The following is a 23975-nucleotide window of genomic DNA, read 5'->3' on the forward strand; positions in this document are numbered from 1 at the left end:
TTTTTTAAATTTTCTCCCGTTTAATCTAATCTAATCTAATCTGGAACGTAACCCCCGCGAAAAACAAGGGATTACTGTATATATATATATATATACACATATGTGTGTGTGTGTCACCAGAGTAAATAACTTGCTTTCTCCTATAAGTAAACAGTACACTTCAAAGTTTACATTTCTTTAAACATCTTGCAAATGTTTACAACACCCCTTGTGGGCCCCCCTTTTCTCCTGGGTGCCCTCGCCCTGGGTGGGCGAGGGCAAGGCTCCTGCCTTGCTCCTTCCTGGACCAACCGTGGGCCGGGCGGGTGGCTGCCTGGAGCGCGGAGCGGCTCTCCCTTGGGGGGTCCTGGCTCCTACCTGGGGTTGGTGTGGGGGGATGCCCAAAACTTCTGGGTGGTGATGAGGTGCTCGTCTGGGGCTGTGGGCACTCTTCTCGGGTGGGGCCCTGCGTTGGGCCCTCCCGGCGCCGCGGGGGGGCTGCACTCTTTGTCCCTTCATGCCTCCCTGCTATCTGGCTCTGGGGGCTCTCGTGGCGGTCCTGCTGGCCCAGGCCTGGGTGGCAAATGTGATCGCCCGGGGGGCGGTTGTTCTCTGCCTGCTGCCATGTGGCCTTGGGGGGTTCTGGCTGCCGCGGCTGCTGCGGTGGGGGTCATGGTTTGGGGATGGCTGGGCACTCTCCCGCCTTCTTTTCACATTCCATCATCCATTTTAGAAGAACATAAACACTCACTTAAGGCCTGTTCACACCGGGACGAATTTCGCCGGCGATTTTCGCCGACGTTTAACGCCTCGTGACTAAACAAAGGGCACCAATGTGAGTGTGCACACCGACGCGAAAAAACGGCACGCGCCAAAGCGTCGAAAAAAAAAAAAAACGCCTCGGGTTCGTTTTTTTTTTTTCGACGCATCGCGTCGAAATCTATTCGACCAATGAGAATGGCGCTTTTGCACACGTGTCTGGAGCTTCTGAAGTTACAGTAAAACACAACTTGGGGGCGCTCAAATACAAAACTGCCTTGCTGAGCACACGTACCAGCGAAGAAGATAGACGCCAAGTAGCGTCTACACTGCCGCAAAGAAATAATGACGGACATTCTAAAATATCCCCGAACCAAGCACCAGTTGGAGCTACTGATGCTTGAAATATTCAGGTTTTCTTTGTATTATTCTGACAAGCGCGTAAATACTTGCTCTCTTCTTCTGAGTGAAAAGCGACTTTAAGAATCGTAAAGTTGCGCAGCGACACCTTGTGTACAGGAGTATTTCTGTTTACATTAAGCGCCATCTAATGTCAGGGAATGAAATTGCATGTTCGCTCGGCTCATCGTCAGCGAAAATCGCCTGGGTGTGAACACAAAAAACGTGGCGAAAAACTCTGGCGAATATTCGTCCCGGTGTGTACGGGCCTTTAAGCACAGGTGTTAGCTCACTTTTGCACAAATAGTTTATGTGATTGAATGAAATATCTCACATTAGTTGGTTTGAAGGCATAAGTATGCGTGTGTGAACACTATCTGTATGGTGTGCATGTTGACGTGGACATTTTTGCAGCCAAAAGGTATGTTTATAACATTCATTTGAGTGTGTGAGTGGACTTGCCCCGCCCCTTCTAGATTTGTATTACATCTGAACTTCACTGTAATGATAAACATCCAGAAACGTGTTTTCTTGTGCTGCTTCATGGTTAACCCCCCCTATAATCACCTTCCTACCCTCCCTCCCTCTCTAACATCCCTCTCTCTTCTTCCCTCCTTTCTTTTTCCGTCCGGTCCAACACAAAAGATTTTCAAATATGATTAAAATGTATAAAGTTACAAAAGGGGTTTATTCAGACATACCTCTGGTTTGTCAGATGATTCATAACCCCTGTTGTTAAAGTAAAATATGCCCAACACAAGAGGCCTTCAGCTCTCATCTGTCTGCCCAGCTGTTGGACAGGACAAGTTAAAAAAATTAATTAATTAATTAAAAAAAATCTTGCAAATGTGCCAAAAACAGGTCAGACTGAATTAAAGAAGGAATTTGTGTGGAACATTTTTTGTGCGTCTTTCCAAAAAACAAAACACCTGAAACAGTTCACAAATGTCAATTCCTTTAAATGTATTTACCGTAGAAAGCTCAAACAAAAATGACGTGGCACGTGCTGTTTCTGAAGAGTGTTTCTACATTGTGCACTGAAGCAGACCGTGCCACAGAACTGGATGTTGGCCAGTCCTGCAGTACCACTCAAAAAGGGGGACCTGCTAAAACACACACCCTAGTCCATACAAAGGCCCCAACACAAACACAAACTGGAAGAAACACACTCCTTGGCCAATGCACCAGTGATAACCCCAAAGAAAGCCCTACTCAAAACATGTTCTCCAGTCAAAATTCAAGCTCCCACACAAAAACAAGATCAACCAAAGAAACCAGTCATGATTAGGAGATTGGCCCCAGTCCAAAAAGCAGCTCCAGCCTAAACACAAGAACCACGAAAGAAATGGAGATTGGCTCCAGTCAAGAAACTAAATTCAGCCCCAAAAAAGGAGCAACAAAAGACATTGGTCACGGTTAGAAGATTGGGACCAGTCCATGAACAAGCTCCAGCCAAAACACAAGGACTATCATAGAAACCAGTCAAGATCAGATGATTGGGCCCAGTCTGAACACATACCTCTACTAAAAAAAAGAATATCAAGAAAAAGTAAAGTCGCCAGGATCTAGTTTCTTCTGAATTTCTACATATTCTCCCTGTAAACTTGTGGGTTTTCCTCCAAACCACAAGCACAAGGTTGCACTATTCAGTGCTGTCACGTGCCAGTCCCAAGTCCGGATAAATTCAGAGGGTGTTTACAGGGAGGCATTTGGTGTAAACGAAAGCCAAATCACAAACAGCAAGGATTCACTATGGTGACCCCTAAAGGATACCCCCTAAAGACAGACCTCTTCAGGGACAGCAGACACTCCAGGAACTTGTGGCGGGAGATTCAGTCTATTACAAGCCTCCTCTGCAGACCAGTGAAGGCTCCACTTCTCTGTTATATCAGCTGAACGACTTCTTTGTCCTCTTTGAGGTATACAACACACTAGAGCAAAACATTCGACCTCCTCCCAGTGATCAAGTTTTGGAGCTATGCCAGGAAAGTGTGAGGGGCTCCCTCATGCTATGTTCACACCGGCCACGATTGGCCGCTTCAAAGTGTTTTTATTTTGAAGTTCAGAATTTATGTTTTACTTTTATTTTAATTCTGCCTTATGAATTCTGTTTTGTTGACTGTGTTCTATTCTCTTCTTTTTAAATGGTGTTCACACTGGTCTGTTACTACCTGATATAAGCACATGTCTGTTACCTACACTGTAAAAAATTACAACTTAAAAAAAATAATAACTTGGCTGCCCTACATTTTTTATTACAGCTGGCAAATTACTTTAAGTAACTTCTACTCATCAGTACGTTTCCCAAACCTAAAAGATCAAGACCCCGGCTCCTGCTGCTTCATCAGCGCAGTGATCAAAAATCCCACACCTTCACAGCTCTAGTTTATATCTTGTGGAACACAAAAAATATGCGACCTCTCCAGTACCGATAGCAGAACCGTTGAGGTCAGATCTTAACGATACTGCGGTCTTGAAGAATGCTTCTCCGGGGCTCGTTCAATACCGGGGCTTGGTACCCATCCTTAATTATGACCTGTATTTAAGAGCACAATGGCCTTCTCTGGCCACCAGGAGGCAGGGACATTGGTACACTTTTATCCACAAGGCCTTGCTTGGATTACTGCCTCCCTACATTTGTCCCTTAATCACAGGGAAAAGTGTGGAATCTTACTCCTTAAGATCTAAAGACCAGTTGCTGCTTTCTGTTCCATTTGCCCGCACTGAGCTGATGAAAAAAGCCTTTGTCCACTCTGCTCCTTTTGCTTGGAATATGCTGCAGAGAGACTGGAAATTAACTGAATTGCAATCTTTAAATGTTTTTAAGAACAAGCTCAAAGCATCAGAGACTGAGAGATGATGTATGTGGTTTTAATGATGTTTGTTTATATGTATTTTTTGTATTGAAATGTGCTGCCACGTGGCCAGGACTCCCTTGGAAAAGAGGTTTTTGATCTCAATGGGACTTCCTGGTAAAATAAAGGTTTAATTAAAAAAAATGTATGACTCTACATATGACTCTCCATTAAACTCTTCAAATTCCTCTTCTACTAAAACATCTGGTGTGTAACATCACATGTCTCACTTGGTGTTGCTGGTAGATCATGAATTAACTCTGGTCTTAAATCCTTAAACACGCAACCACTATGATATCTACTTCTATGTGATTCACATGTGGAATTATATACATTTCACTTAAAAAGACACCGCTGGAAAGGGCATCTTAAAGTTTCCTTATTTTTAAAATGGACTTGCAGATGAACACAGTAATTTTGAAGTGTACATGGATTTATCAATCTAATTGTTTATCAAATATGTATCAAAAAATGAATTTGAACCTTTACCTTTAAACTTTCGTGAGCATTTTTGCCTTCCTCAAGAAAGAAACAATAAGATTATAACTGCTCTTTTTAAAAATGTCATTAACGTCCCATTTTGTTTCTTTCTTTTCAAGAAGTTCCATCAACAGCTGTCTCTGAACAGAAAACATCTGGCATTTCATCAACACAGGCTCAGTTGTTTTATCCTCATTACAAAAATCACATTTACCATTAATGTTTTCTGATTTAAAAAAAGATTTTAATTAATTTGTGTGTGATCAAATCTAAGTCTTGCTCTCTAATCCATTGTGACTCATGTACCCAATTTTCCCAACAACTCTTCGTATCCTGTAATACTTTATTGCCCTCTTCCCACTGTCTTTGCCATCAATTTAACATTCGTCCTTTCACAAAACTTCACCTTTTTGTTTGCTAACATTGATATGTATCAGTATATTATAGCTGCTAGTATTGTGTTTTCTTCTGCTAACTCATTCTCTGTGATTCCAATGTGTGCCAGTATCTATTTAACTAACCCACTACTTCACCAAATAAATCATCAATGATTATTAAAACTGACTAATTTTACTTTCTTGATGGGTTCTATTTTCTATAAACATTGTTGAAGAATAACCATTGCTTCCTCTAACTTGTATAATTCTATCTTGAAAAGTTTATTTTTTCCAAATAAACCTGCTTTTGTCCCTTTAGGGGCCATTCCTCTGGTTTGTCTGAAGATTAATAACCCCTTTTGTTAAAGTAAAATATGTCCAACACAAGAGGCCTTCAGTTCTCATCTGTCTGCCCAGCTGTTGGACAGGACAAGTTAGAAAAAAAAAATAAAGAAGTTTTGGTGTAATTACGATATTTATTTTGTTTTGTTTTACAGCATCATTTAACACAGAGTCGGTCTGGAATCTAGACCAGGGGTGCCAAACATACGGTCCGTGGGCCGTATCCAGCCTGCCAGATGGTTCAATCAGGCCCAGTCATGAAGAGTAAAAATTATAAGGATGTTTAAAAAAACAGGCACATTTCTAGTCCATTCCTTTGGCAGGTTATGATTTTTTAAAGAAATAACCGAAATGTGCAATTCCGCCACTAGGGGGAGCAAAGGAAAAGCAAAACAGGTGAAACAGCATATCTCTGCATGTGCCAAAAACGAAACCTAACAGCTCTGCATCTGGGTAAGATGCAGTTTGGTTCCCCACGAGCCTCGCCACTGTTACATTGCTATAAGAACATTTGACCAAAATGTTGTCAAAAAGAAAAAAATGTTGAAGTGAAGTGCTGAGCTTTCCAGGAAAAATGGACAGTTTTATTTATTCACTGAGCTGAATACAAAACCTGCATGCTTGGAATGTCAACAGCTCACAGTGCTCAAAGGTTATAACATTCAGCACCACCATGAGACTCACCATAAAGAAAAGTTTCACCATTTGGAGATAAGAAAAGAGAAGATTTACCAAGACACCTTATTACAAACAGGTTGGAGCAAACATCCAAACCATTTTTGGATGGTGAACTTATTGAAAAATGCTGAAGGCTGCAGAAGTCTTGTTCCCCAAAAAGCTGTCAACCTTTGCCAACATAAGTCTGTCAAGGATTACGAATGCAGAAACATCTCTGAGGAGACTTGGGCGCCAAATGAAGAAATCCTGTCATTTATTCTATTTTCAGTCGCTATTGATGAAAGCACCGACATCACAGATATATACAGCTGTGCATATTTATTAGAGGTGTTAAAGAGGCCGTCACAGCGGAGTTTCTTGAGTTGATGGACACAGGGGCGCAACTACCTTATTTCATGGGGGCATGCGGCCACGTACCCCCCCCCCCCCCCCCGCCACACACACACACACACACACACACGCAGACATAAATGCACATAAAAAAACAGACGTCCCATCCACCCCTCCTAGAGCTATCTAAACACCCACCCAACACCTTTATTGTTTAATTGTATTCATCTCATTACTTCTTATCTGATTATGGATATGACCCAGCAGAACATTTTGTGAGCTATTTTCAATCATGTTTTGCCTCAATGATTCCCCAAATTTGTGTGGTGAAGACCATTCAGAAGAATCTTCTGAGTAATTCCTTGCCCCAGCCCTCTCCTCTGTACCTCTCTGTTCTTCTCCCTCTTCATCATCAACTGATTGTCTCTCTTTCTCTCTATCATCATCATCATCATCTAAAACCTCTCTCCTCATTCTTCTCTGTTGGGACTGACTTGTCATGTATGTCTGCACTTGCTTTCCCAACATAAGTGAACAGGTGGTCAGCAGAAGTTTAAACCAGAATGAGCATCTTATTGTGGATTTAATTGTTTGACCGTTTCTACCTGAAGTCATCTCTGCTCTCTTTTCTATCAGATGCATCACCAACCTCATGTCTGTGTCCTTCAACTTTTGCCCACTAAATCATATGACCAAACAAGGATTATTTCATGTCTTGAATAAATCAAACATCTTGCTAATGCACTTTTTTTTTAAACTTCAGAATACTATTAAAAAATGACTGCCTTGGTATTAACTTGCTTTGCCCGGAACGTCCACCATCAGACCAGCCTGTTTCTTTCCTCCTTCTGTCCTGATTCTTTCTCTCTTTTCTAGTCTTTCTCTCTATCCTCTCAGCTGTTTGATACAAACTTCGTGTTAGAAAGATTTTCAAAGAATACAGAGACTAAACTATATGTAAAAATAGAAACATCTTAAATTTTAAATTATATTTGTGTTGGATATCACTTAGTGGTGTAATAGAATAGAAAGAGATTTCTTTATTGTTGTTAAACATCTCCAAATGTTCAGCTAAAATCCAAAATGTTGTTTGGCCAAATTGATATTAAAAGGCTGTAAACTAAATAGTCACTCACTAAAAAATCAGTTATCCAAACTTTTAACATGAAAAAAAAACAAAAACACCATCTAAGCCACCATCACACAAACTTCTGCCCATAGGAGCAGCCTTTATCATCATTTAATGCTGTTTCAGTCAAAGGATAAAAACTTTTTCAGTGTGTACGGCTCGCCTGTGGTTTAGTTTGTTTTTTGCGTTTTTACTATTTTTAATTAGTTACCATAATGTATCTACTCTTCTGGTCTACAATCGCACAGCACTCTTAAACATTGGACAATATTATGAGTCTATTTCAAAATGGAATTACAAGGACAAGACGTCGGAATCACCACTATTGGACATACCGGTGTTCCTGCGTCGCACTTCGTTCAATCTTCCACGAAGGCAATGGTCAAGAAGACGAGGAAAAGGAAGTGGTTTTCTGGTGAAGATCAAGGCTCTCCGGAGGACGTCTAAAGGAAATATCCGACGGCGTGGACGTGACTGCAAGTTTTTGCGCTGGATCCTTCTCGTTTGGCCAGGGGCATCAGCTGACCAAGCGCAACTGGTCAAATTCCAGTCTGGTTTTAGAGCACGTCACAGTACGGAAACGTCTCTACTCAGGGTATGCAATGATTTGTTTTCAACTATCGACTCTGGAGCTCCTGCTGTTTTAATCCTTCTTGACCTTACCGCTGCGTTTGATACAGTGAATCATGACATTTTACTCTCACGATTAAAGCACTCCGTTGGTATGAAAGGCACAGCGCTTCAGTGGTTTAAGTCATACTTATCCAATAGGAGTTTTTCTGTCCAACTGGGACCATTCTCATCCCCAAAGGTCCCATTTAGAACATGGGGTACCTCAAGGCTCAATTTTAGGCCCTATTTTATTTTCTTTATACCTGCTTCCACTGGGCTCAATCTTTGAAAAACATCATGTCTTATCACTGTTATGCAGATGATATACAGATTTATCTGCCTCTAAAATCTGGGGGAGTCCAGTGTGTAGAGAACCTACAAAGGTGTTTAGAGGAGGTTAAAGCCTGGATGAACCTAAACTTCCTCTGCTTAAATGAAAGTAAATCGGAGGTCCTTCTGTTTGGGAAAACGGACCTCCTGACACGGTGCAGCAGTGCCATTGGGTCATTAGACTCTAACCGGTCTTTTATTAGGAATCTTGGGGTTACTTTAGATTGTAGTTTTACATTTGACAAACAACTTAGTGCAGTGGTCCAGTCCAGCTTTTATCATCTTAGACTAATCAGTAAAGTGAAGCCATATCTCCCCCATGACACCCTGTAAAGGGTTGTTCATGCATTCATCTTTTCCAGACTGGACTATTGTAACTCCCTTTACTGGGATCGACCAGTCTCTCCTCCGCCGTCTTCAGCTGGTCCAGAATTCAGCTGCCCGACTACTAACGGGGAACAGACGGCGTGATCATATCATATATCTTTCTGAGCTCCTGCAAAGTCATTGTCCTCGTAGAGCTCTGGGATCTGTAGACCAGGTGCTCTTAGTGGTTCCAAGGACTTGACTTGTGACCAAGGGGGACAGAGCGTTTTCAGTGGCTGCTCTTAAACTCTGGAATCGTCTTCCCCTGTCAGTGAGATCTGCCTGATCCTTAAATGAATTTAAATCTCTGCCAAAAACTCATCTTTTTACATTAGCTTTTAACACCAGGGAGAATGATAATTAGGCAGCTTTTTTTTTTAGTGTTTTCATTTATTGATGATTTTATTGCTATCGTTTTACTTTGCTTCTTTGAATTTTACCTTTGGTTTTAGTGTATTTATACTTGTGCAGCACTTTGGATGTCTGGCAGATGTTAAAGTGCTATATAAATAAAGATTGATTGATTGATTGATTGATTGATTGATTGAACATCATGCTGGTGGATCAAGTTTCAGACCCTTTCAGGGTCAAACTCATAGATTTTGGTTTGGCAGAGAAAATTAGACATATGCGTAGTGGAGCTACGATACAGAACATTTGCTACAGGGCAACTGAAGTCATCCTGGGTCTGCCCTTAGACCAACATGTAGATTTGTGGACAGTTGGCTACATTCTCTTTGTGCTGTACACGGGGACCTTTATTTATGGATGGGACACCGATTATAACATCATCCGAGCCATGGTGAAGATGCAAGGCATGCCCGAGGAAAAAGTTCTAAACCAAGGGTTTTACACCACAAGGTTTTTTACCAAGACCAAAGAAAACTCTCAGGATGTCTGGAAGCTGGACACACCCCAACAGCAAAGCAGGAAAAAAGGGAGACTGGTCGAAGACGACATTCAGTTCTTGTCCTGTGACCAACTCATCCACAGCTGTTTGGACAAAACAAAAATCAAAGAAGTGGAACAGTTAGTGGACCTGCTCAAGCGGATGCTAATGGTGGATCCAAGCAAACGCATCTCTCCAAGTGAAGCACTACAACATCCATTCTTCACGATGGGGAGGGTGCAGCCCACTGCTGACACTCACACCACCAACCCTGAAGAGCCACCAGCAGTGGAGGTCCACCTACAGCCTGAAGCAAAAGAGGTCACCAATCCTCCAAGACCAGCTGCTGTTTCCCAGGAATGTTTCAGAATGAAAAAGAAACCATGCAGGATTAATTTATTATTATTTATAATTGATTTATTATTATTATTATTATAATTATTGACTTATTATGAATATACTGTTATTATTTATTATTATTATTGACTTATTGTTGGGCTTTTCTAAAGAATTGAAAATTACATGTCAAAGAGGTCTAAAACTTCTAGTACATGCTTTAAAATTATTTTTAAAAATTCTTTGTAATTGTTTTTTGTAAGAAGTCCTGCTACTGTGCATTTTTCATTAAAGTTTGAGCTTTTAATGCTGCCTGTTTCTCTTATTTAACAACAACAAATTATTTTATGTATGTATATAAATGATATACATATATATTATATATTTATATAAATGTATAAATATATATAAACATAAATATATATATAAATTATATATAAGCTACTTAGATGCCACCAAAGGCTATAGAATGTGGGCGCCGTCGACCTCACCAAGATGGCGTCGCGCTCCACCACCGTCGGCCAGGCTTCCCAAGCGGGCGTGTCTCCTCTAGCGTTATAACTCATTGAGTTTGACACCCCTGCTCTAGAGTGCTCCTCTCGGCTACACCAAACATTCTCCGGTGACGTCACTGCCACGTAGCGCCGTTCTATTGGGCCAGCAGCTTCCGGTTTCTTCCCAGCCAGGATTAACGAAAGTTGTCAGATCGATACAAATATGAGTCGGCACTTTGACTAGACGGGGGGATAAGTTCAGTTACCGGAAGACTTCTTAGGTTCTTGTTCCACTTTTTTCTTCGCGTCCGAGATCCCCGCCTAGCTCCCAGCTGCCAAGTGTCGGGATTGTTTTGCTCGAAGCGGTTAGCGAACCATGATGGCGTCAAGCTACAACGCTAAGGAAGAGGACGGCCACCACTCTGGCTCTTCGAGTCACGGTGGACCAGGAGCAATCAAAAGCAAAAAACCGGACAATACAGCATTCAAACAGCAAAGGCTACCCGCTTGGCAGCCGATTCTGACGGCGGGCACCGTACTGCCGGCGTTCTTCGTCATCGGCCTCATCTTCATCCCCATCGGCATCGGGCTGTTTGTGACTTCAAACAACATCAAAGAGTTCGAGGTACCGTTTCCTAGTCGAGTTGGATCGTTAAAAGATCTACATGTCAATCATTCCAAATGCAACCAGTACTTCAGCTGTCAACACTTTCAAAGAAGAGCAGCTAATTGTGTCGCATTAATTAAATGTTGTCACATTTGTTTTTAAAGTAAAAAAAAAACCTCACATTCACATTATTTGAACAATTTGGGGTCATAAACATAAATTATTTTGGTGAGCTTCTGCTGTCTTGATATTTTGCAATGCATTGTGGGTAACTTTGTATCCAGTAATGTGGAAGTGTTCAAGTATGCAGTGGTATAAAAGGCTTATAGACTGTTGAAAAAAGGAGGTTAATTGACACGTAGGTGTCTATATATATATATATATATATATATATATATATATATATATTATAATGTGTGTAAAATGTAATATGTTTTGATTACATCAATCACATTGTGTCCCAATGGATTCTTGACAGTCATGACTGAAACATGCTATGTGCTTGATAAGAAGTCTATTAAAAGTTCCAGCACAATTTTGTTCTCTTGTCTTGTCATTAAAGATTGTTCTCTTGTTTTTGTTTAGATTGACTACACTGGTGTCGAGATTGATAGTCCATGTTACATATGTGCTAAGAACTTCAGCTGGAACAGCACAACATCATGCGTCTGTTCTGTGAACTTCACTTTGGACCAACCCTTTGAGGTTAGTTCTGGTTATTTTGTTACTAAATGAGCTTTATTCATCAAATGAATTATTCATGTCTTCAGCCGTATCACCGTGTGTCCCAGACACAAAGTACCCATTTGGATCTATTTAAGGTCCAAACTAGAAGGTTGTCGTTGAATGATGTTCTTATAAATTATGCATTCTGGGTTTTTAGCAAATCTCTATTGATCTTTCAAAAAAAGCTTTAAAGCTGTTTGATTTTTTTTTACACCTGCCAGGAAGATGCACTCAAATAAATACACTTTGGAAACCATTCTTTTTTTTTTTTTTTTTTTGCTGTGAAAATAAAAGCCCAAATCATTTGAAATTAGCTTAGCATTGACCGCTGTCTGCGGTGAATCAGGAAAAAAAGTGTGTGGAAGACCTTTTTCTATAACTTTTTGCTAAAATAATTTATTATAATAATAGTTAATAAAATGAAATATATATTTTTAATGATCAAAATGCTCCTTTTTTTTAACTTTTCAAGACATCTTCTTCCTGTTTTTAAACAGCAGCTCATTGACACAACTCCTGCAGAGTTGTCATGTATTTGCATGTCAGCATTTTTTGCATCTATTTGCTTTTGCAAAACAAGTGGAACAAAAAAAATCTGACAGCTAAGGAAGTGATTGACTTTTTTCTTCTTCTAGTTTTACAAAAGACATTTCTACTCAACAAGATCTATATTTATCTATATTTTATTTATATTTATCTATATTTTTATCTATATTTCAGTGCAGTAAACAGTTATTGGGAGTGGGGGGGGGGGCACAAAAGTGTACATATTCCAAGTCAAATCTGTGCGGTGTTGTAATTAAGATGAATTAAAATGAGTCAGCTGTTTCCTTTCTAAACATAAAGCTAAAAAAAATCCTGTGCTTTGATCATCTAATTGTCTTTATTTCTGTACCGTCTGCCAGTTATTGAAGTGGTTGGGATTCTTTGTGGCCTTTTAATGGCTGCCTGAGCAGAGCTGATGCCTCTTAGCGGAGCATGCTCTGCAGCGGACAGGAGAGCGGTGGAGTGCCAAAAGGCCATCGACAGATTCTCTCCTCTTTTCTGAGTGCTGTACTTTCAGGCAGTGCGGTCTCCAGCGGGCCCTGCTGTTGTACTTTATAGGATAGTTTACGTGGCTGTGGAAAGTCTGTAAAGATTCACTCTGAAAGTTGTTTTCATCTTTAACATGTATTTGGAGGACAGGTATTAAGAAAATTAAGTTCAAAATTGCATTTTGGAGTATTTCTTTATTCAAATCTTTGTGAACTTTATCGCTAAAAGAGCCCTTTGGACACGATACCATCGTGATGGCTGACTGACATCACGATGGAGAGACACCATGATGCCACGCCTCCGCCACGCTGCAAGTCGACGGCAAAAGCCGCGGTTACATGTGCAAAATATCTTGATCGGATCAATGGTCGGATTAGACTTCAACCGTGTACGTGGGCCCAGAATAACCTTTCTGATTATAACAAACATTAATGGTCACACTTTAGGTCAGAATAAATCCTTCGCACATGTGCAGTAGTGTTTGAAATGCTGGAAAAGGAAATGAGTTCCGCTGAGAGGCTACATACATAGATATCTGGCAGCTCCGTAATGTACTAGATGATCTTCTAAACATGCTTTCATTAATATTACGGTTATTATGAAGCCCCTGTTCGCTCATTTTAATTGAAATCCGTGTGGTCAGTGCTTTATCTGTTGAAGAACGGAGCTGGAAGAAGCCAGGGTTAGGAGAGGCTAACACATGCTAACAACATTAGCTTTGTTTAATGAACAGAAAATCCATGCGGGAAACGCTTTAATTTGCATCCTGGCTGAACGTAAATATGTGGGCATAACATCAGCCTTTATTTTGTCGGGACACGACTGGAAACCCAAATCCACGTGATTGTTTGAACGGTTTCTAAGGACTGAGCGACATTTCTGCTTTGAACCAAAAAAAAACTCTGATGGTTTACTGCAAACATCGTCAACTGCCAATTTAAGGGACATCGCCCAAGCCTGTTTGGACCAGTATTTTACAGACTAAAACCCATAGAGCCGCAAAGTTTCACTACTATTCAGAAAAATACCTTCATTTTTGTTTGTGTGTTTTCATGAAGCCATTCGTTTAACATGTATAATAACATGTAGCTTATTAATATTTACAACTGAGTTGAACTATTCAATTCAATGCAGTTTCATTTGTATTGCCCAATATTACAACACTGTTGTCTCAACGGGCTTTACTATTTACACAAAACATAAGATCAGTCATAAAATATTTTAGCTTATTACTAAACTAAACACTCCAAAGAAACAGATTCCGGAAAAAAACAAAGAACCCTCAGGGATGTCCACATGAAGGAGGGATACTCTCCCAGGACGGACAGGCGATGTACCAGAACTCTTAGAGAAGAATTAGCTTCTCTAACTCTACAACTACATGCTTGAACGGTGTAGCAGATGGGTTTCATCCAGAAGGAACTGTGGGCGCGAGACGAGCCGGAGATGAGGTCCCCGGACAGGAGCAGGAACAGAGACGAGCCAACTGGCTGTAGAACAGTCTTACTCTATTTCTTTCTGTTTACATCCATTTTAACTTTTACTTTTGACAGCAGCATGTACAAGTTCCTTTCAAAGTAAAAGCTGCAGCAGATTGCCTCGAAAAAAAATGCAAGAAAGCCCGGTCATTTCTATCAATGCGACTTCGGTGTGCCGTCGTACTTTTTCTCATTTTACTAATAATTAAAAACACGACAATATTAGTGTAAAATAAAAAAAATATTTTTTTAATCTTATTCAAGTTGCAAGATTGAGATTTTACCATCTTTGATATCAGTGACATGTTAAAAATGTCAAATGACCAAACTTGATTAAATAAAAACCAAAACTACAAACGTATTTATTCAAATCATTAGCATTTTTAATAAGAGCTGCATGTGGTTCCAGAGCCTCAGGTTGCAAAGCCCTAATTTAGATTGTTGATGGTGGGTGTCTTAACCCTTTTGTTATCTTACTTTGACATGTTCTTCCTATCATGACAAAGGTGGATAAAGGTGGAAAGATTTCATGTAATCCATGGACACCAGTAAAGATCACAAATCATTGAAGAAAAAAGGTTCAGCGCACTGTCTAGTGGGTCTAGATGACCCAACTCCCAATGTTAAAGTGCCTAGGATAGCACAAGGGATATGAAAGGCTCACATTTTGAGGGTTAAAAGCTCTAAAAGTTGATTATTTTTTCTTTTTCTTTTTTAAATTTCATAGAGCAATGTCTACATGTACTACGGTCTATCCAACTTCTACCAGAACCACCGGCGCTATGTGAAATCCAGAGATGACAGCCAACTCAACGGCGTCGAGTCCAACTTGAAGGTATTGTCTTTTCTTTATACGATGTCCAACCCAGCACACGCATGTTCATCAGCCAAACGTTTCTGCTTTTATGAAGCAACCCAGCAAGGAATGTGAGCCGTACCGCACCAGTGACGGCCTGCCCATCGCTCCATGCGGCGCCATAGCTAACAGCCTTTTCAATGGTGAGTCTGGCTGTTTGATCACCTGCACCGACGCAGGCTAACGTTTGCCGCTTTATCGCACGTGACGCTTCTTTTCCGTCCCAGACACCCTGGAGTTGTTCCACATCAATCAAAACGGAACCAAGCAAAGAGTGAATGTGACCAAAAAGGGCATCGCGTGGTGGACGGACAAGCACGTCAAGTTCAGGAACCCCGGCGGAAGCAGCAATCTAAGCGTGGCGTTCCAAGGCGTGTTTGACGAACTCCCATCATCCTTTCTGGTGACGACTTCCGATTTCACAGACGAGGTTCTTCTGATCCGAATGTTTTAGGTACGGCCAAGCCGGTGAACTGGAGGAAGGCGGTTTACGACTTGGACCCGGAAGATCCCGAAAACAACGGCTTCATAAACGAGGACTTCATCGTGTGGATGCGCACGGCGGCGCTGCCCACCTTTCGGAAGCTCTACCGCATAATCCAGAAGAAGCCGAACTCCACCCCGACTCTATCCAGCGGCAGATACGTCATGGAAATAACCTACAGTATCCTTTGCAAACAAATAAACTTTACAAAAATTACTAACACACACACATATATGCTTTTTCCATTTCTATAATACTTTTCAAAGTAAAATGATTAAAACTTGAAATATTTATACTACATTGGTTCCATAAATCTATGGATTGATTTTCCTTTTTTTTTAATTGTTAAAAAATTCCTAATTTTATAAACACAAATGTAATTCCAATAAAAGCTTTAGCGATTTGAAAAGGCTTTTCATACTCAAATTGGGATATTTAAAAAAAACAAAAGCCTTATTTTCAGGGTTAATTTAAAAATGAGACTTTCAGCGTATAAAAATGTTTCCCCCCTTAATTTCATGTAATCAGATTACCCCGTGCTCAGCTTCGATGGGCGCAAAAGAATGATCTTGAGCACCATTTCCTGGATGGGGGGCAAGAACCCTTTCCTGGGCATCGCCTACATCACCGTGGGCTCCATCTGCTTCTTCCTGGGCGTGGTCCTGCTCGTCATCCACCACAAATACGACACGCGCACCAACAGCGCGGAGATTCCAAACTGAGCGGCCGCCGCGTCGCCGCGCCTGCATGCCCGCCTGACCTTAAAGGGGACCGTTCTGGACTGCCGATTTGTTTTCTAGCTTGGATCTATTGTGAAGGTGAGGGGGTGCATTGTGTCATCGGTGTGTAGCATCAAGTTTTAGTGCGTCAAAACTTCTGTTTGCTTTAATGTTACATCCTGTCTACAGTTTTTATTCTATTTATCTGCTCATAATCCAAATGTCCTTTTTTTTTAGCAGTGAATGGCTTCTTTGAAGGATGTACATTGTCTATAATGGAAGTGATAACAGAAAGGCCCTGCTGTGGAATGTAAATATCCTGTTATGGTTGTTGAAATGATTCTGCTTACAGATGTGTTTCTCGTGTCCTCTTCACTGTTCAGCCCAAACTGCTTCCCTTTATGAAGAGCAGTTTTAAATTCTAATTCTTAGTCTTGTCACTGAGCATGTCTTTGTTTCGTGCTGCCTGTTTTCAGACAGGAATGAAACTTTATTTTTTTCCTTTTTTTTTGTTTTTGTTTTTTTACACCAAAATTTTCTTCTAAATTGTTTCAGCTTCAGCTCCTTGATGTTAAAGAAACGGCTGCAAACATCTCAATATTTGAAAATGTGGCTTGCTTGTTAAGTTATTGTAAAAGTGTCTATGTTGAACTAACATTTGCACTTTGAAAGTGTCACAGTTGCAAGTTTTTCCCCACTATTTTTTTTCTCTGTCACTACAGTCTGTTCCTGTAGTGAGAATTGAAAAAGAAGTTTCAATCTTTTGTTTCATGCAATTTTTTTTTGGGTCCAAATAAAGAACTCTTAACAGTGATCTGATGTCATTTTATTTTCTGTATTGAAAGTACATTCTATAATTTTAGTCTGAATTATTTATGAGTACAACTGTAAGGCAGTTGAGACTTTACTGGGTTTTATTGTTATAGCTGCACAGTGTTGTGATGCTTATAACTCTCAGTAGAAGGGCCTGGTTCAAATCCCAGCTAGGTCCTTCCTGTATGGCGTTTGCATGTTCTCCCTATGCGCGTGTGTGTGTGTGTGTGTGTGCGTGTACTTCCTCTTCCCCCCAAAACACGAAATTTAAATTATGATACATGTTTCATCCTTTGTCCAGCAGGTGTCACTGTTTACTCTGATGCACAGAAAAAAAGGAACTTTTCTGCAAACTTGATTCAGTTTGGTTAAAAATATTAATTGAACAATAAAATAAAAATACTGAAGAAGATGTTTGATGTAGCGGTACTGACCACTAAATCTGATGAGGCCATGGTTCTCGACCGGAGAAAGGTGCTTTGCCATCTCTCTGTAGGTGGAGTTTCCCTGCCTCAGGTGGAGGAGTTTAAATATCTTGGGGTCCTGTTCACGAGTGAGGGAAGTGTGAGATTCATTGACAGGCATGTCGGAGCAGCGTCCATGGTTGTGTGGTTGCTGTACCGGTCTGTTGTGGTAAAGAGAGAGCTGAGCAAAGCTCTAAATTTACCGGTTGATCTTCGTTACAATATTCACCTATGGTCATGAGCTCTGGGTCATGACCGGAAGAACGAGGTCCTGAATATGACTCTTAGAGAGGTGTTCCGGGCATGTCCCACTGGGCGGAGGCCCCGGGGAAGACCCAGGACCCAGAGGAGGTGGAGGAAGTGGCCAGGGCGAGGGAAGTCTGGGCATCTCGGGTTAGATTGCTGCTAACGCGACCTGGTGCTGGATAAGTGGAGGAAGATGAATGGATGTTTTATGTAGATTTTATCTCTGAAAACCACATCATTGTTGAGCCATTAATTTTTGAAAACAATAAAACTAGTCAATTTTTAAACCACTCCATTAGTTTTGTCTAAATCAAAATCACGAGTTTTGAATTTATTTGGTTAGTCTGGTTAAGAATATAATTACCAGAAGGACATGTTTTGTGGGAACATGGTATGGGTATGTATGGTTATTTAAAAATAAAAATAAACAATAATCATCTTTCATGTTTTTCTATGAAGGAGGATGATGGTATTTCTATTCATCTGAGAGGAGACATTGTGCTCTGCAGCCACAATGAGTCTCACTGTGTCTGGTACGTCTGCACTTGTCTGAGATTTGATGAGTCAGATGTCTCAGTCTGGTGTTTCAGGGTTAAAACACAACGACCCCATGATTTGACCTCAGAGTTACGACAGACAATTACTATAATTATCATAATGAACTATTAAAGGTTGTTTGATGTGCAGAACACACAGTAAAACTCATGCTTGATCTCTTCACAGGGTGTTTTTTATGAATTGTTTTACACTGCAATGCACAAAAAGTCACAGGAAAAAAAGCTTGCTGCTGTAAGGAACGTAGTAATTTACAGTTGTGCTGATGCCAACCCCACTTTAAGGGTAAAAAAAAAAATTAATAAAAAATTAAACTTTAAATTGTATCAGTTGATTGATGCTCATTTAAAGTTCCATTTAAATCAGCAAATGTATCTGCCGTAACCCTTGTGCTATCCTAGGCACTTTAAAATTGGAAGTTGGGTCATTTAGACCCCACTAGACAGTGCGCTGAACCTTTTTTCTTCAATGATTTGTGATCCTCACTGGTGTCCATGGATTACACGAAATCTTTCCACCTTTATCATGGTAGGGAGAACACGTCAATGTAAGGGTGGGGTCATCTAAGATAGCACAAGGGTTTTTAAAACTGTCATACTTGGAAGTTTTATTCTGGGCCACTAGAGGGAGCCAAACATCCATCGGATGCTCTGTAGAAGTGGGTGAAAGCATCAACTGCTTTTGTTGGACACAAAGTTTCAAATTCAAAAATATTGATACAGAAAATTAAAAATAAATATATAATAAGAGTTTTCTTTTATGATCATTGACTCTTTTTTATTTATGAGCATTTTCTTTGGAAATAAAGGGATAAGTTTTCAAGTAAAAAAGAAAAATGCTGTGAAGTCACAGAGGCTCTAAACCCCCAAACTGAAAGGAGTCATGGAAAGAAAAAAAAGTTTCCCCAAACTTGGGATTAGTCATACTGAGGGGCATTTATCAAGTTGTAAAGAAGAGCTTTCCTAAAGAGCCCATATGATGGATGGTAAACTGAGAGCTTAGGAACTGCCTCCCCACACCCCCCATTAAGTAGTCTGCAGTGGAAAGGCTCTTCCCACTTGGAAGGAAACCTTTTCTTCTTGGACATCTGCTGGTGGAGCCTCCAGCAGCTCGACAGAGGTGAGAGGGGTCCAGCTTCAATTCAACACACTTCTCCCACTTTCCAGAGGAGGGGGAGGCTTCAGGCAGACTGCTCACAAATAAAGTCCATTCAATCCTTTTGGGGGGACTTCAGTTGGTGAGTGCACTTTTTAAAATATATATATTTCATTTATAAAATCATTGTTTTGTGCTATTTATGTAAAAGAGAATTCCCCCAAAATATTAATTTTGAAGGGTATTTTTAGTGAATAATTTTCTAAATGTACCTAAATATATACAAAAAAAGGGATTGAAATACTCATATTTTTGTGAATACAGGGTGGAACAGGTAGAAAATCACATGCACTGTACTTTATCTTTAATTTGATAGAGATTTGACAGACTAGATGGGAGCTTTGTGTCCAGAGAATGAAGATCACTTAGTCTCTTTGGCTGCATTGCTGAAGCTTCTGCAGCGGGCGGCACAGCCTGTGATCAGACTTAGGCTGGCTGAATTCACATTAGAACCTGATGTAAAAGCAGTGAAATTGTTATTATGTGCTTGAAAAAAGTTTTGCTTGAAATTGTACATCGGTTCTTAACAGAATAACCTTCAATAAAAACATGCTTCCAGAAAAAATGTGAAGTTTCAAGTTTGGAACTTTTCCACAGGCAAAGTGTGTAATTCTGATCGGCAAAAAGCTCACAGAACAACATTTGTTGCTTTTAAATCAAAACAAATCAAATCAAATCAAATCAAATTGGACAATTTTTGCTCATTTTTAAAGGGCAGCTCATTTCTGCCGGCTGAAGAGTACAGCTTTGCTGTTTTGCAAAGTGAATTTGAACTAACTGCTACGCCAATCAAATCTCAAAAAGTGTTTTTATTCCTCATTACTAAATATCTACAGTTGGTATTAAGTGCTAATTACCCACCTCGGGGAATGGGTGTCAACTGCATTCAGCAAGGTGTGGCACATGTTGTGCAACAGTCAGGTTACAGCCCAGGATGGAAAGTTGGGGGGCTTTAATAAGCTGCAGCTCTAAAGTTTTGTTCATCCTTGAGAGAGAAAAAAAGAAGCAAACCCTAAATCTGTCCCTAAGATGTTTCGGCTGATGTCTGAACGTCTGCAGCTCCACCACATCTCCTCCTTTTGTCTCCTGCAGACTGATTGATGTGCTGCTGACCCCTCAGGCCTAATCATGAAGATAAGGCTGTCACTAGCCACGGCTGCCTTTCTGGTAGGCTTCTTAGCCTCCATAGATGCCCAAGGTAAATGAAACCACCTGGTCTGGCTCCTCTCACACAATCTGTCCTGTTTCTGCCTCTTTAGACCCCCTTTCTCCTTCCTAGCCCTGTTTCTCTACTGGTTCTTGATGTTTGCAGCAGTTAGCAGCTATGTTCAACTATTATTGTCTTGATAAACTCAATAAAGCTACTCTGACATTGCGTGTATTTTGTTTAACCATGTGTTTTTTGTGCAGCGTTTGTCCTTTCATTGAAAGTATTCTGTTTTTAATATTCATTTTGACTTTTAAGAAATGTACTTTAAAATTGTTTTCAGATTGAGATCAGAAATCAGTGACAAAATGCACCAGAGTGTAGATCGCTGGTATTCTTCTGTTTGAACAGGGTAGTTTTATAATAGTCTGGAAAACTCATATTGATGATGATAGAGCTGACTTGTACATGCTGGATCTATAAATGATGTCCATTTCTTTAGGTAGACACCATCAGTCAAAACTTTGGACATATTTGTGTCCAAACATTTAACTGATGGTGTCTATTTTGTAAAAAAGTTAAAAAAAACTTGAGAAAAATATCTTAAAATTATATTAAAATTTGAGAAAATGATCATGAGTTGATAAATCAAAGTCATAGATACTAAAGTACTTAATTAGTCCTTCAAACAAACATAAGCTCAAACAATCATGATACATTTTTGGGAGGAAAAAACTTTGACAAATAGGGGATTCACTGAAATTTTAGGTTGCAGACTCCTTAAAAATGTGATGAAATATGGTATAGGAACATTCTGATTGTCTTTTCCTTTTCTGTATTCCCCTGAGCGGTTAGTGGTGTCAACCCTTGCATATCTTCAGATGAAATAGGAGAGAAGAAAACGAATCCTCAGACAGCATCAAGACAAAGAGCCTTTCTTGGGCTTTCTTTGTGGGCAATCACAAAAAAACGCTGAGTTGCAGGACATATGGAAAGTTAATATGCAGTGGTGTTTAATGTCAGCACATGTTGCGGAGTTACTTTGGCATCCGTCCTGACTCTTTGGAGAAAGCCACTGTTCTTTCCTCCTCTTCTTGGGCTCTCCTTCTGGCGGGGGCTCTGGTCAGGATTGCTGCCTGGTTGGAGACTGATGTAACATAACTGCAGTCCGGCTCTGCTCCCTGGGAGCCTTTAGTGTTGTTTATTAAAAGAGATGGGACAGACATGCACATAACACGAGCAACCACAAGGTTTGAATTAACATTAGAGACAAAAACAGAAAAAAAACCCAAAAAAGTACATGTGGTCCAAGATGCTGCTAGATATCCAGATATCTTTAAATCCTACAGTTACGGCTAGATGAAGGCGTGGCTTGTATTTCATACTACTAAAGACTCAGTTTAAACGCACCGGAATCGTTCAGGCCACCTTAGCCCCTTCCCTTTTACCCATCGACGTCAACCCATACTCCTGAACCCCCCCGGTTTTCGAGTTGTCGTGAAGAAATGAAGGGGGAGCGCGGCCCATCGGGGCTCCTTGTGTTGAAATGCCAGGTTGGTGATCCTCCAATCCCAGTTTTTGAACATTGACTGGGCTCCTGTTTGTCATCTGCCTGTGCACCCAGTGTGTCCCAAACTATGGCTTCCTCCTCATAGTGTATTTTAAAATGATATTCCTGTCTTCCATAACACCCATAATAATACTTTGCATGAACCCATTTGGATAAGCTCTGTACATGTATGGATAGTGCATGCTTAAACTGTCGGGGGATCAGAGACTTGACTTAAAACGTGACTGAGGATGTTTGCTATCTGTTTATCCATTATCCATTTTGAGTTTTATTTTTCAGATTACATTGTTAAATTGGTTTCTTTAAACATATAATCCCTTTTAATGGGATTTAACTGGTGGTTTTAGAATGCCATTATAATATTTTCAAAATAAAACTTCAAAATACTTTTTTATAAATAAAATATGATTTTTTTCCCCTCATATTAGCATTGAGGCTTGATCTGTTAGCAGAGACTTAAGAATTAACTTTGACTCTCTAAATGGGACCTGATTTTGCATTATTCCTATCATGTTACTATTGCATAACTTGGCACTAACCATTTTGTAAGACCCTTCCTAAATTGTGTAATAGTAATACCATGAGAATAGATTTTCAGATTTCTTTTTGATTAAATTATCGAATAAGATTTTCAGACAGTTAATCTCTTATTGGGACTTCACTGGTGATTTTAAAATGCCAAATATGTTATATTCAACTTAAAATTCAAATTTTAAAATAAAAGAAAATCTGAAATAAAATTAGAATTAGAGTTTTTCTCACTTTAGACTGGTCTTTGACTCACTAAATGGAACTTGTTAGCATCTCTGACTTGATCTCACATTATTCTCATCGTGTTACTATTGCATAACTTAGGAATGGACTTACAAAATGGTTTGTGCCAATCATTTTACTAATTTCTTCTGCTACCTGTCAGTAATAACTCTTTTTAGGCTGCATGTATTAACAAGAATACAGTTTCAGAAAAGTTATATATTGCCTGCAGAAACAGACTCACAAGTTATCATCTGACACAGAATACTGAGGGTTCTTTGCTCAGGCTGTTCACCTCTTTCATTTACATCTCTAATGCATGGAAATTGCTGATAGGAACTGTTTATGCAGTCATTTCCTATGATTTACACCTACAAAATAAAAGACACAATATCATTTTAAAATAAGTTTGTCATCTGTGTGTGTGTAGTCCAAACTGTACATGGAAAACTACTTACTCTCCCGTCAACCAAAGTTGTTGAGTCAAACAACTTTGTCATGTACATGATGCATGACGCCGTGATCAAAGTGGCTCCATGTGAGGGCACGTGGCCACATGGTCCCCCTGTGTTTGGTTTCCTCATGTTTATTTTCATGTACACGCTCTCTCTGTTATCGATCATTTGATTTTCTGAAGAAGCTTTTTGCTCCAGTGCCTTCTCATGCACCACTCTGCCAGTGAAAAAGTACACAAGAGTCTCCAGCGACAAATTGTGTATTCTTTTTATGAGGTTTGCAATGGATGTGTGCCACTTGTGCCAAATGTTTTAAACCAAATAAACAACACACGTTCAGGCTTTGATATATGTTTATATACTTTGTATATAACATATAGTGTCCAGTTCTGTCAAGAGTTACTTAAATGATGACATGGCAACCTTGATTCCATTGTATAATCGGTATCTTGAAAAGAAAGGTGCTTTCGTTTGGTAATGCTGAACTCTGCTCCATAGTCAAAGCAGTTTGGTAAGTGGTTGGGGCATGCCATGTAACCACTGCACTCCGCATGTAC

At 40.1% G+C, this 23975-nt stretch overlaps 2 protein-coding genes across 5 annotated transcripts in view; both read left to right on the forward strand.

The window, feature by feature from the left end:
• The first annotated feature begins 10353 nt into the window (after positions 1-10353).
• On the forward strand, positions 10354-17074 carry tmem30aa (transmembrane protein 30Aa). Its single transcript, XM_023951805.2, has 7 exons — positions 10354-10980; positions 11548-11667; positions 14929-15036; positions 15113-15200; positions 15285-15428; positions 15512-15721; positions 16070-17074. The coding sequence occupies exons 1-7, from the start codon at positions 10732-10734 to the stop codon at positions 16261-16263; spliced, it is 1113 nt and encodes a 370-aa protein (XP_023807573.1). The 5' UTR covers positions 10354-10731; the 3' UTR covers positions 16264-17074.
• A 2316-nt stretch (positions 17075-19390) lies between these two features.
• Positions 19391-23975, forward strand: part of col12a1a (collagen, type XII, alpha 1a) — a 57083-nt gene continuing 52498 nt past the window's right edge. For all 4 annotated transcript variants that reach the window (XM_011490504.4, XM_011490502.4, XM_078941041.1 and 1 more), the window contains exons 1-2: positions 19391-19575; positions 20586-20691. In XM_011490504.4, coding sequence (XP_011488806.1) covers positions 20622-20691 — 70 coding nt within the window. In that variant the 5' untranslated portion in view covers positions 19391-19575; positions 20586-20621. The remainder of the gene's footprint in view (positions 19576-20585; positions 20692-23975) is intronic.

The sequence above is a fragment of the Oryzias latipes genome, chromosome 22 (genome assembly GCF_053564925.1).
Source record: "Oryzias latipes strain Hd-rR chromosome 22, Olatipes_Hd-rR_3.1".
Lineage (NCBI taxonomy): Eukaryota > Metazoa > Chordata > Actinopteri > Beloniformes > Adrianichthyidae > Oryzias > Oryzias latipes.

Excerpts from the sequence above, each read along its gene's own strand:
- tmem30aa (XM_023951805.2), top strand. The coding sequence starts at position 10,732 with ATGATGGCGTCAAGCTACAACGCTAAGGAAGAGGACGGCCACCACTCT. Across the intron at positions 10,981-11,547 it reads ACAACATCAAAGAGTTCGAG|ATTGACTACACTGGTGTCGA; the intron begins GTACCGTTTCCT and ends GTTTTTGTTTAG. Across the intron at positions 15,722-16,069 it reads CGTCATGGAAATAACCTACA|ATTACCCCGTGCTCAGCTTC; the intron begins GTATCCTTTGCA and ends TCATGTAATCAG.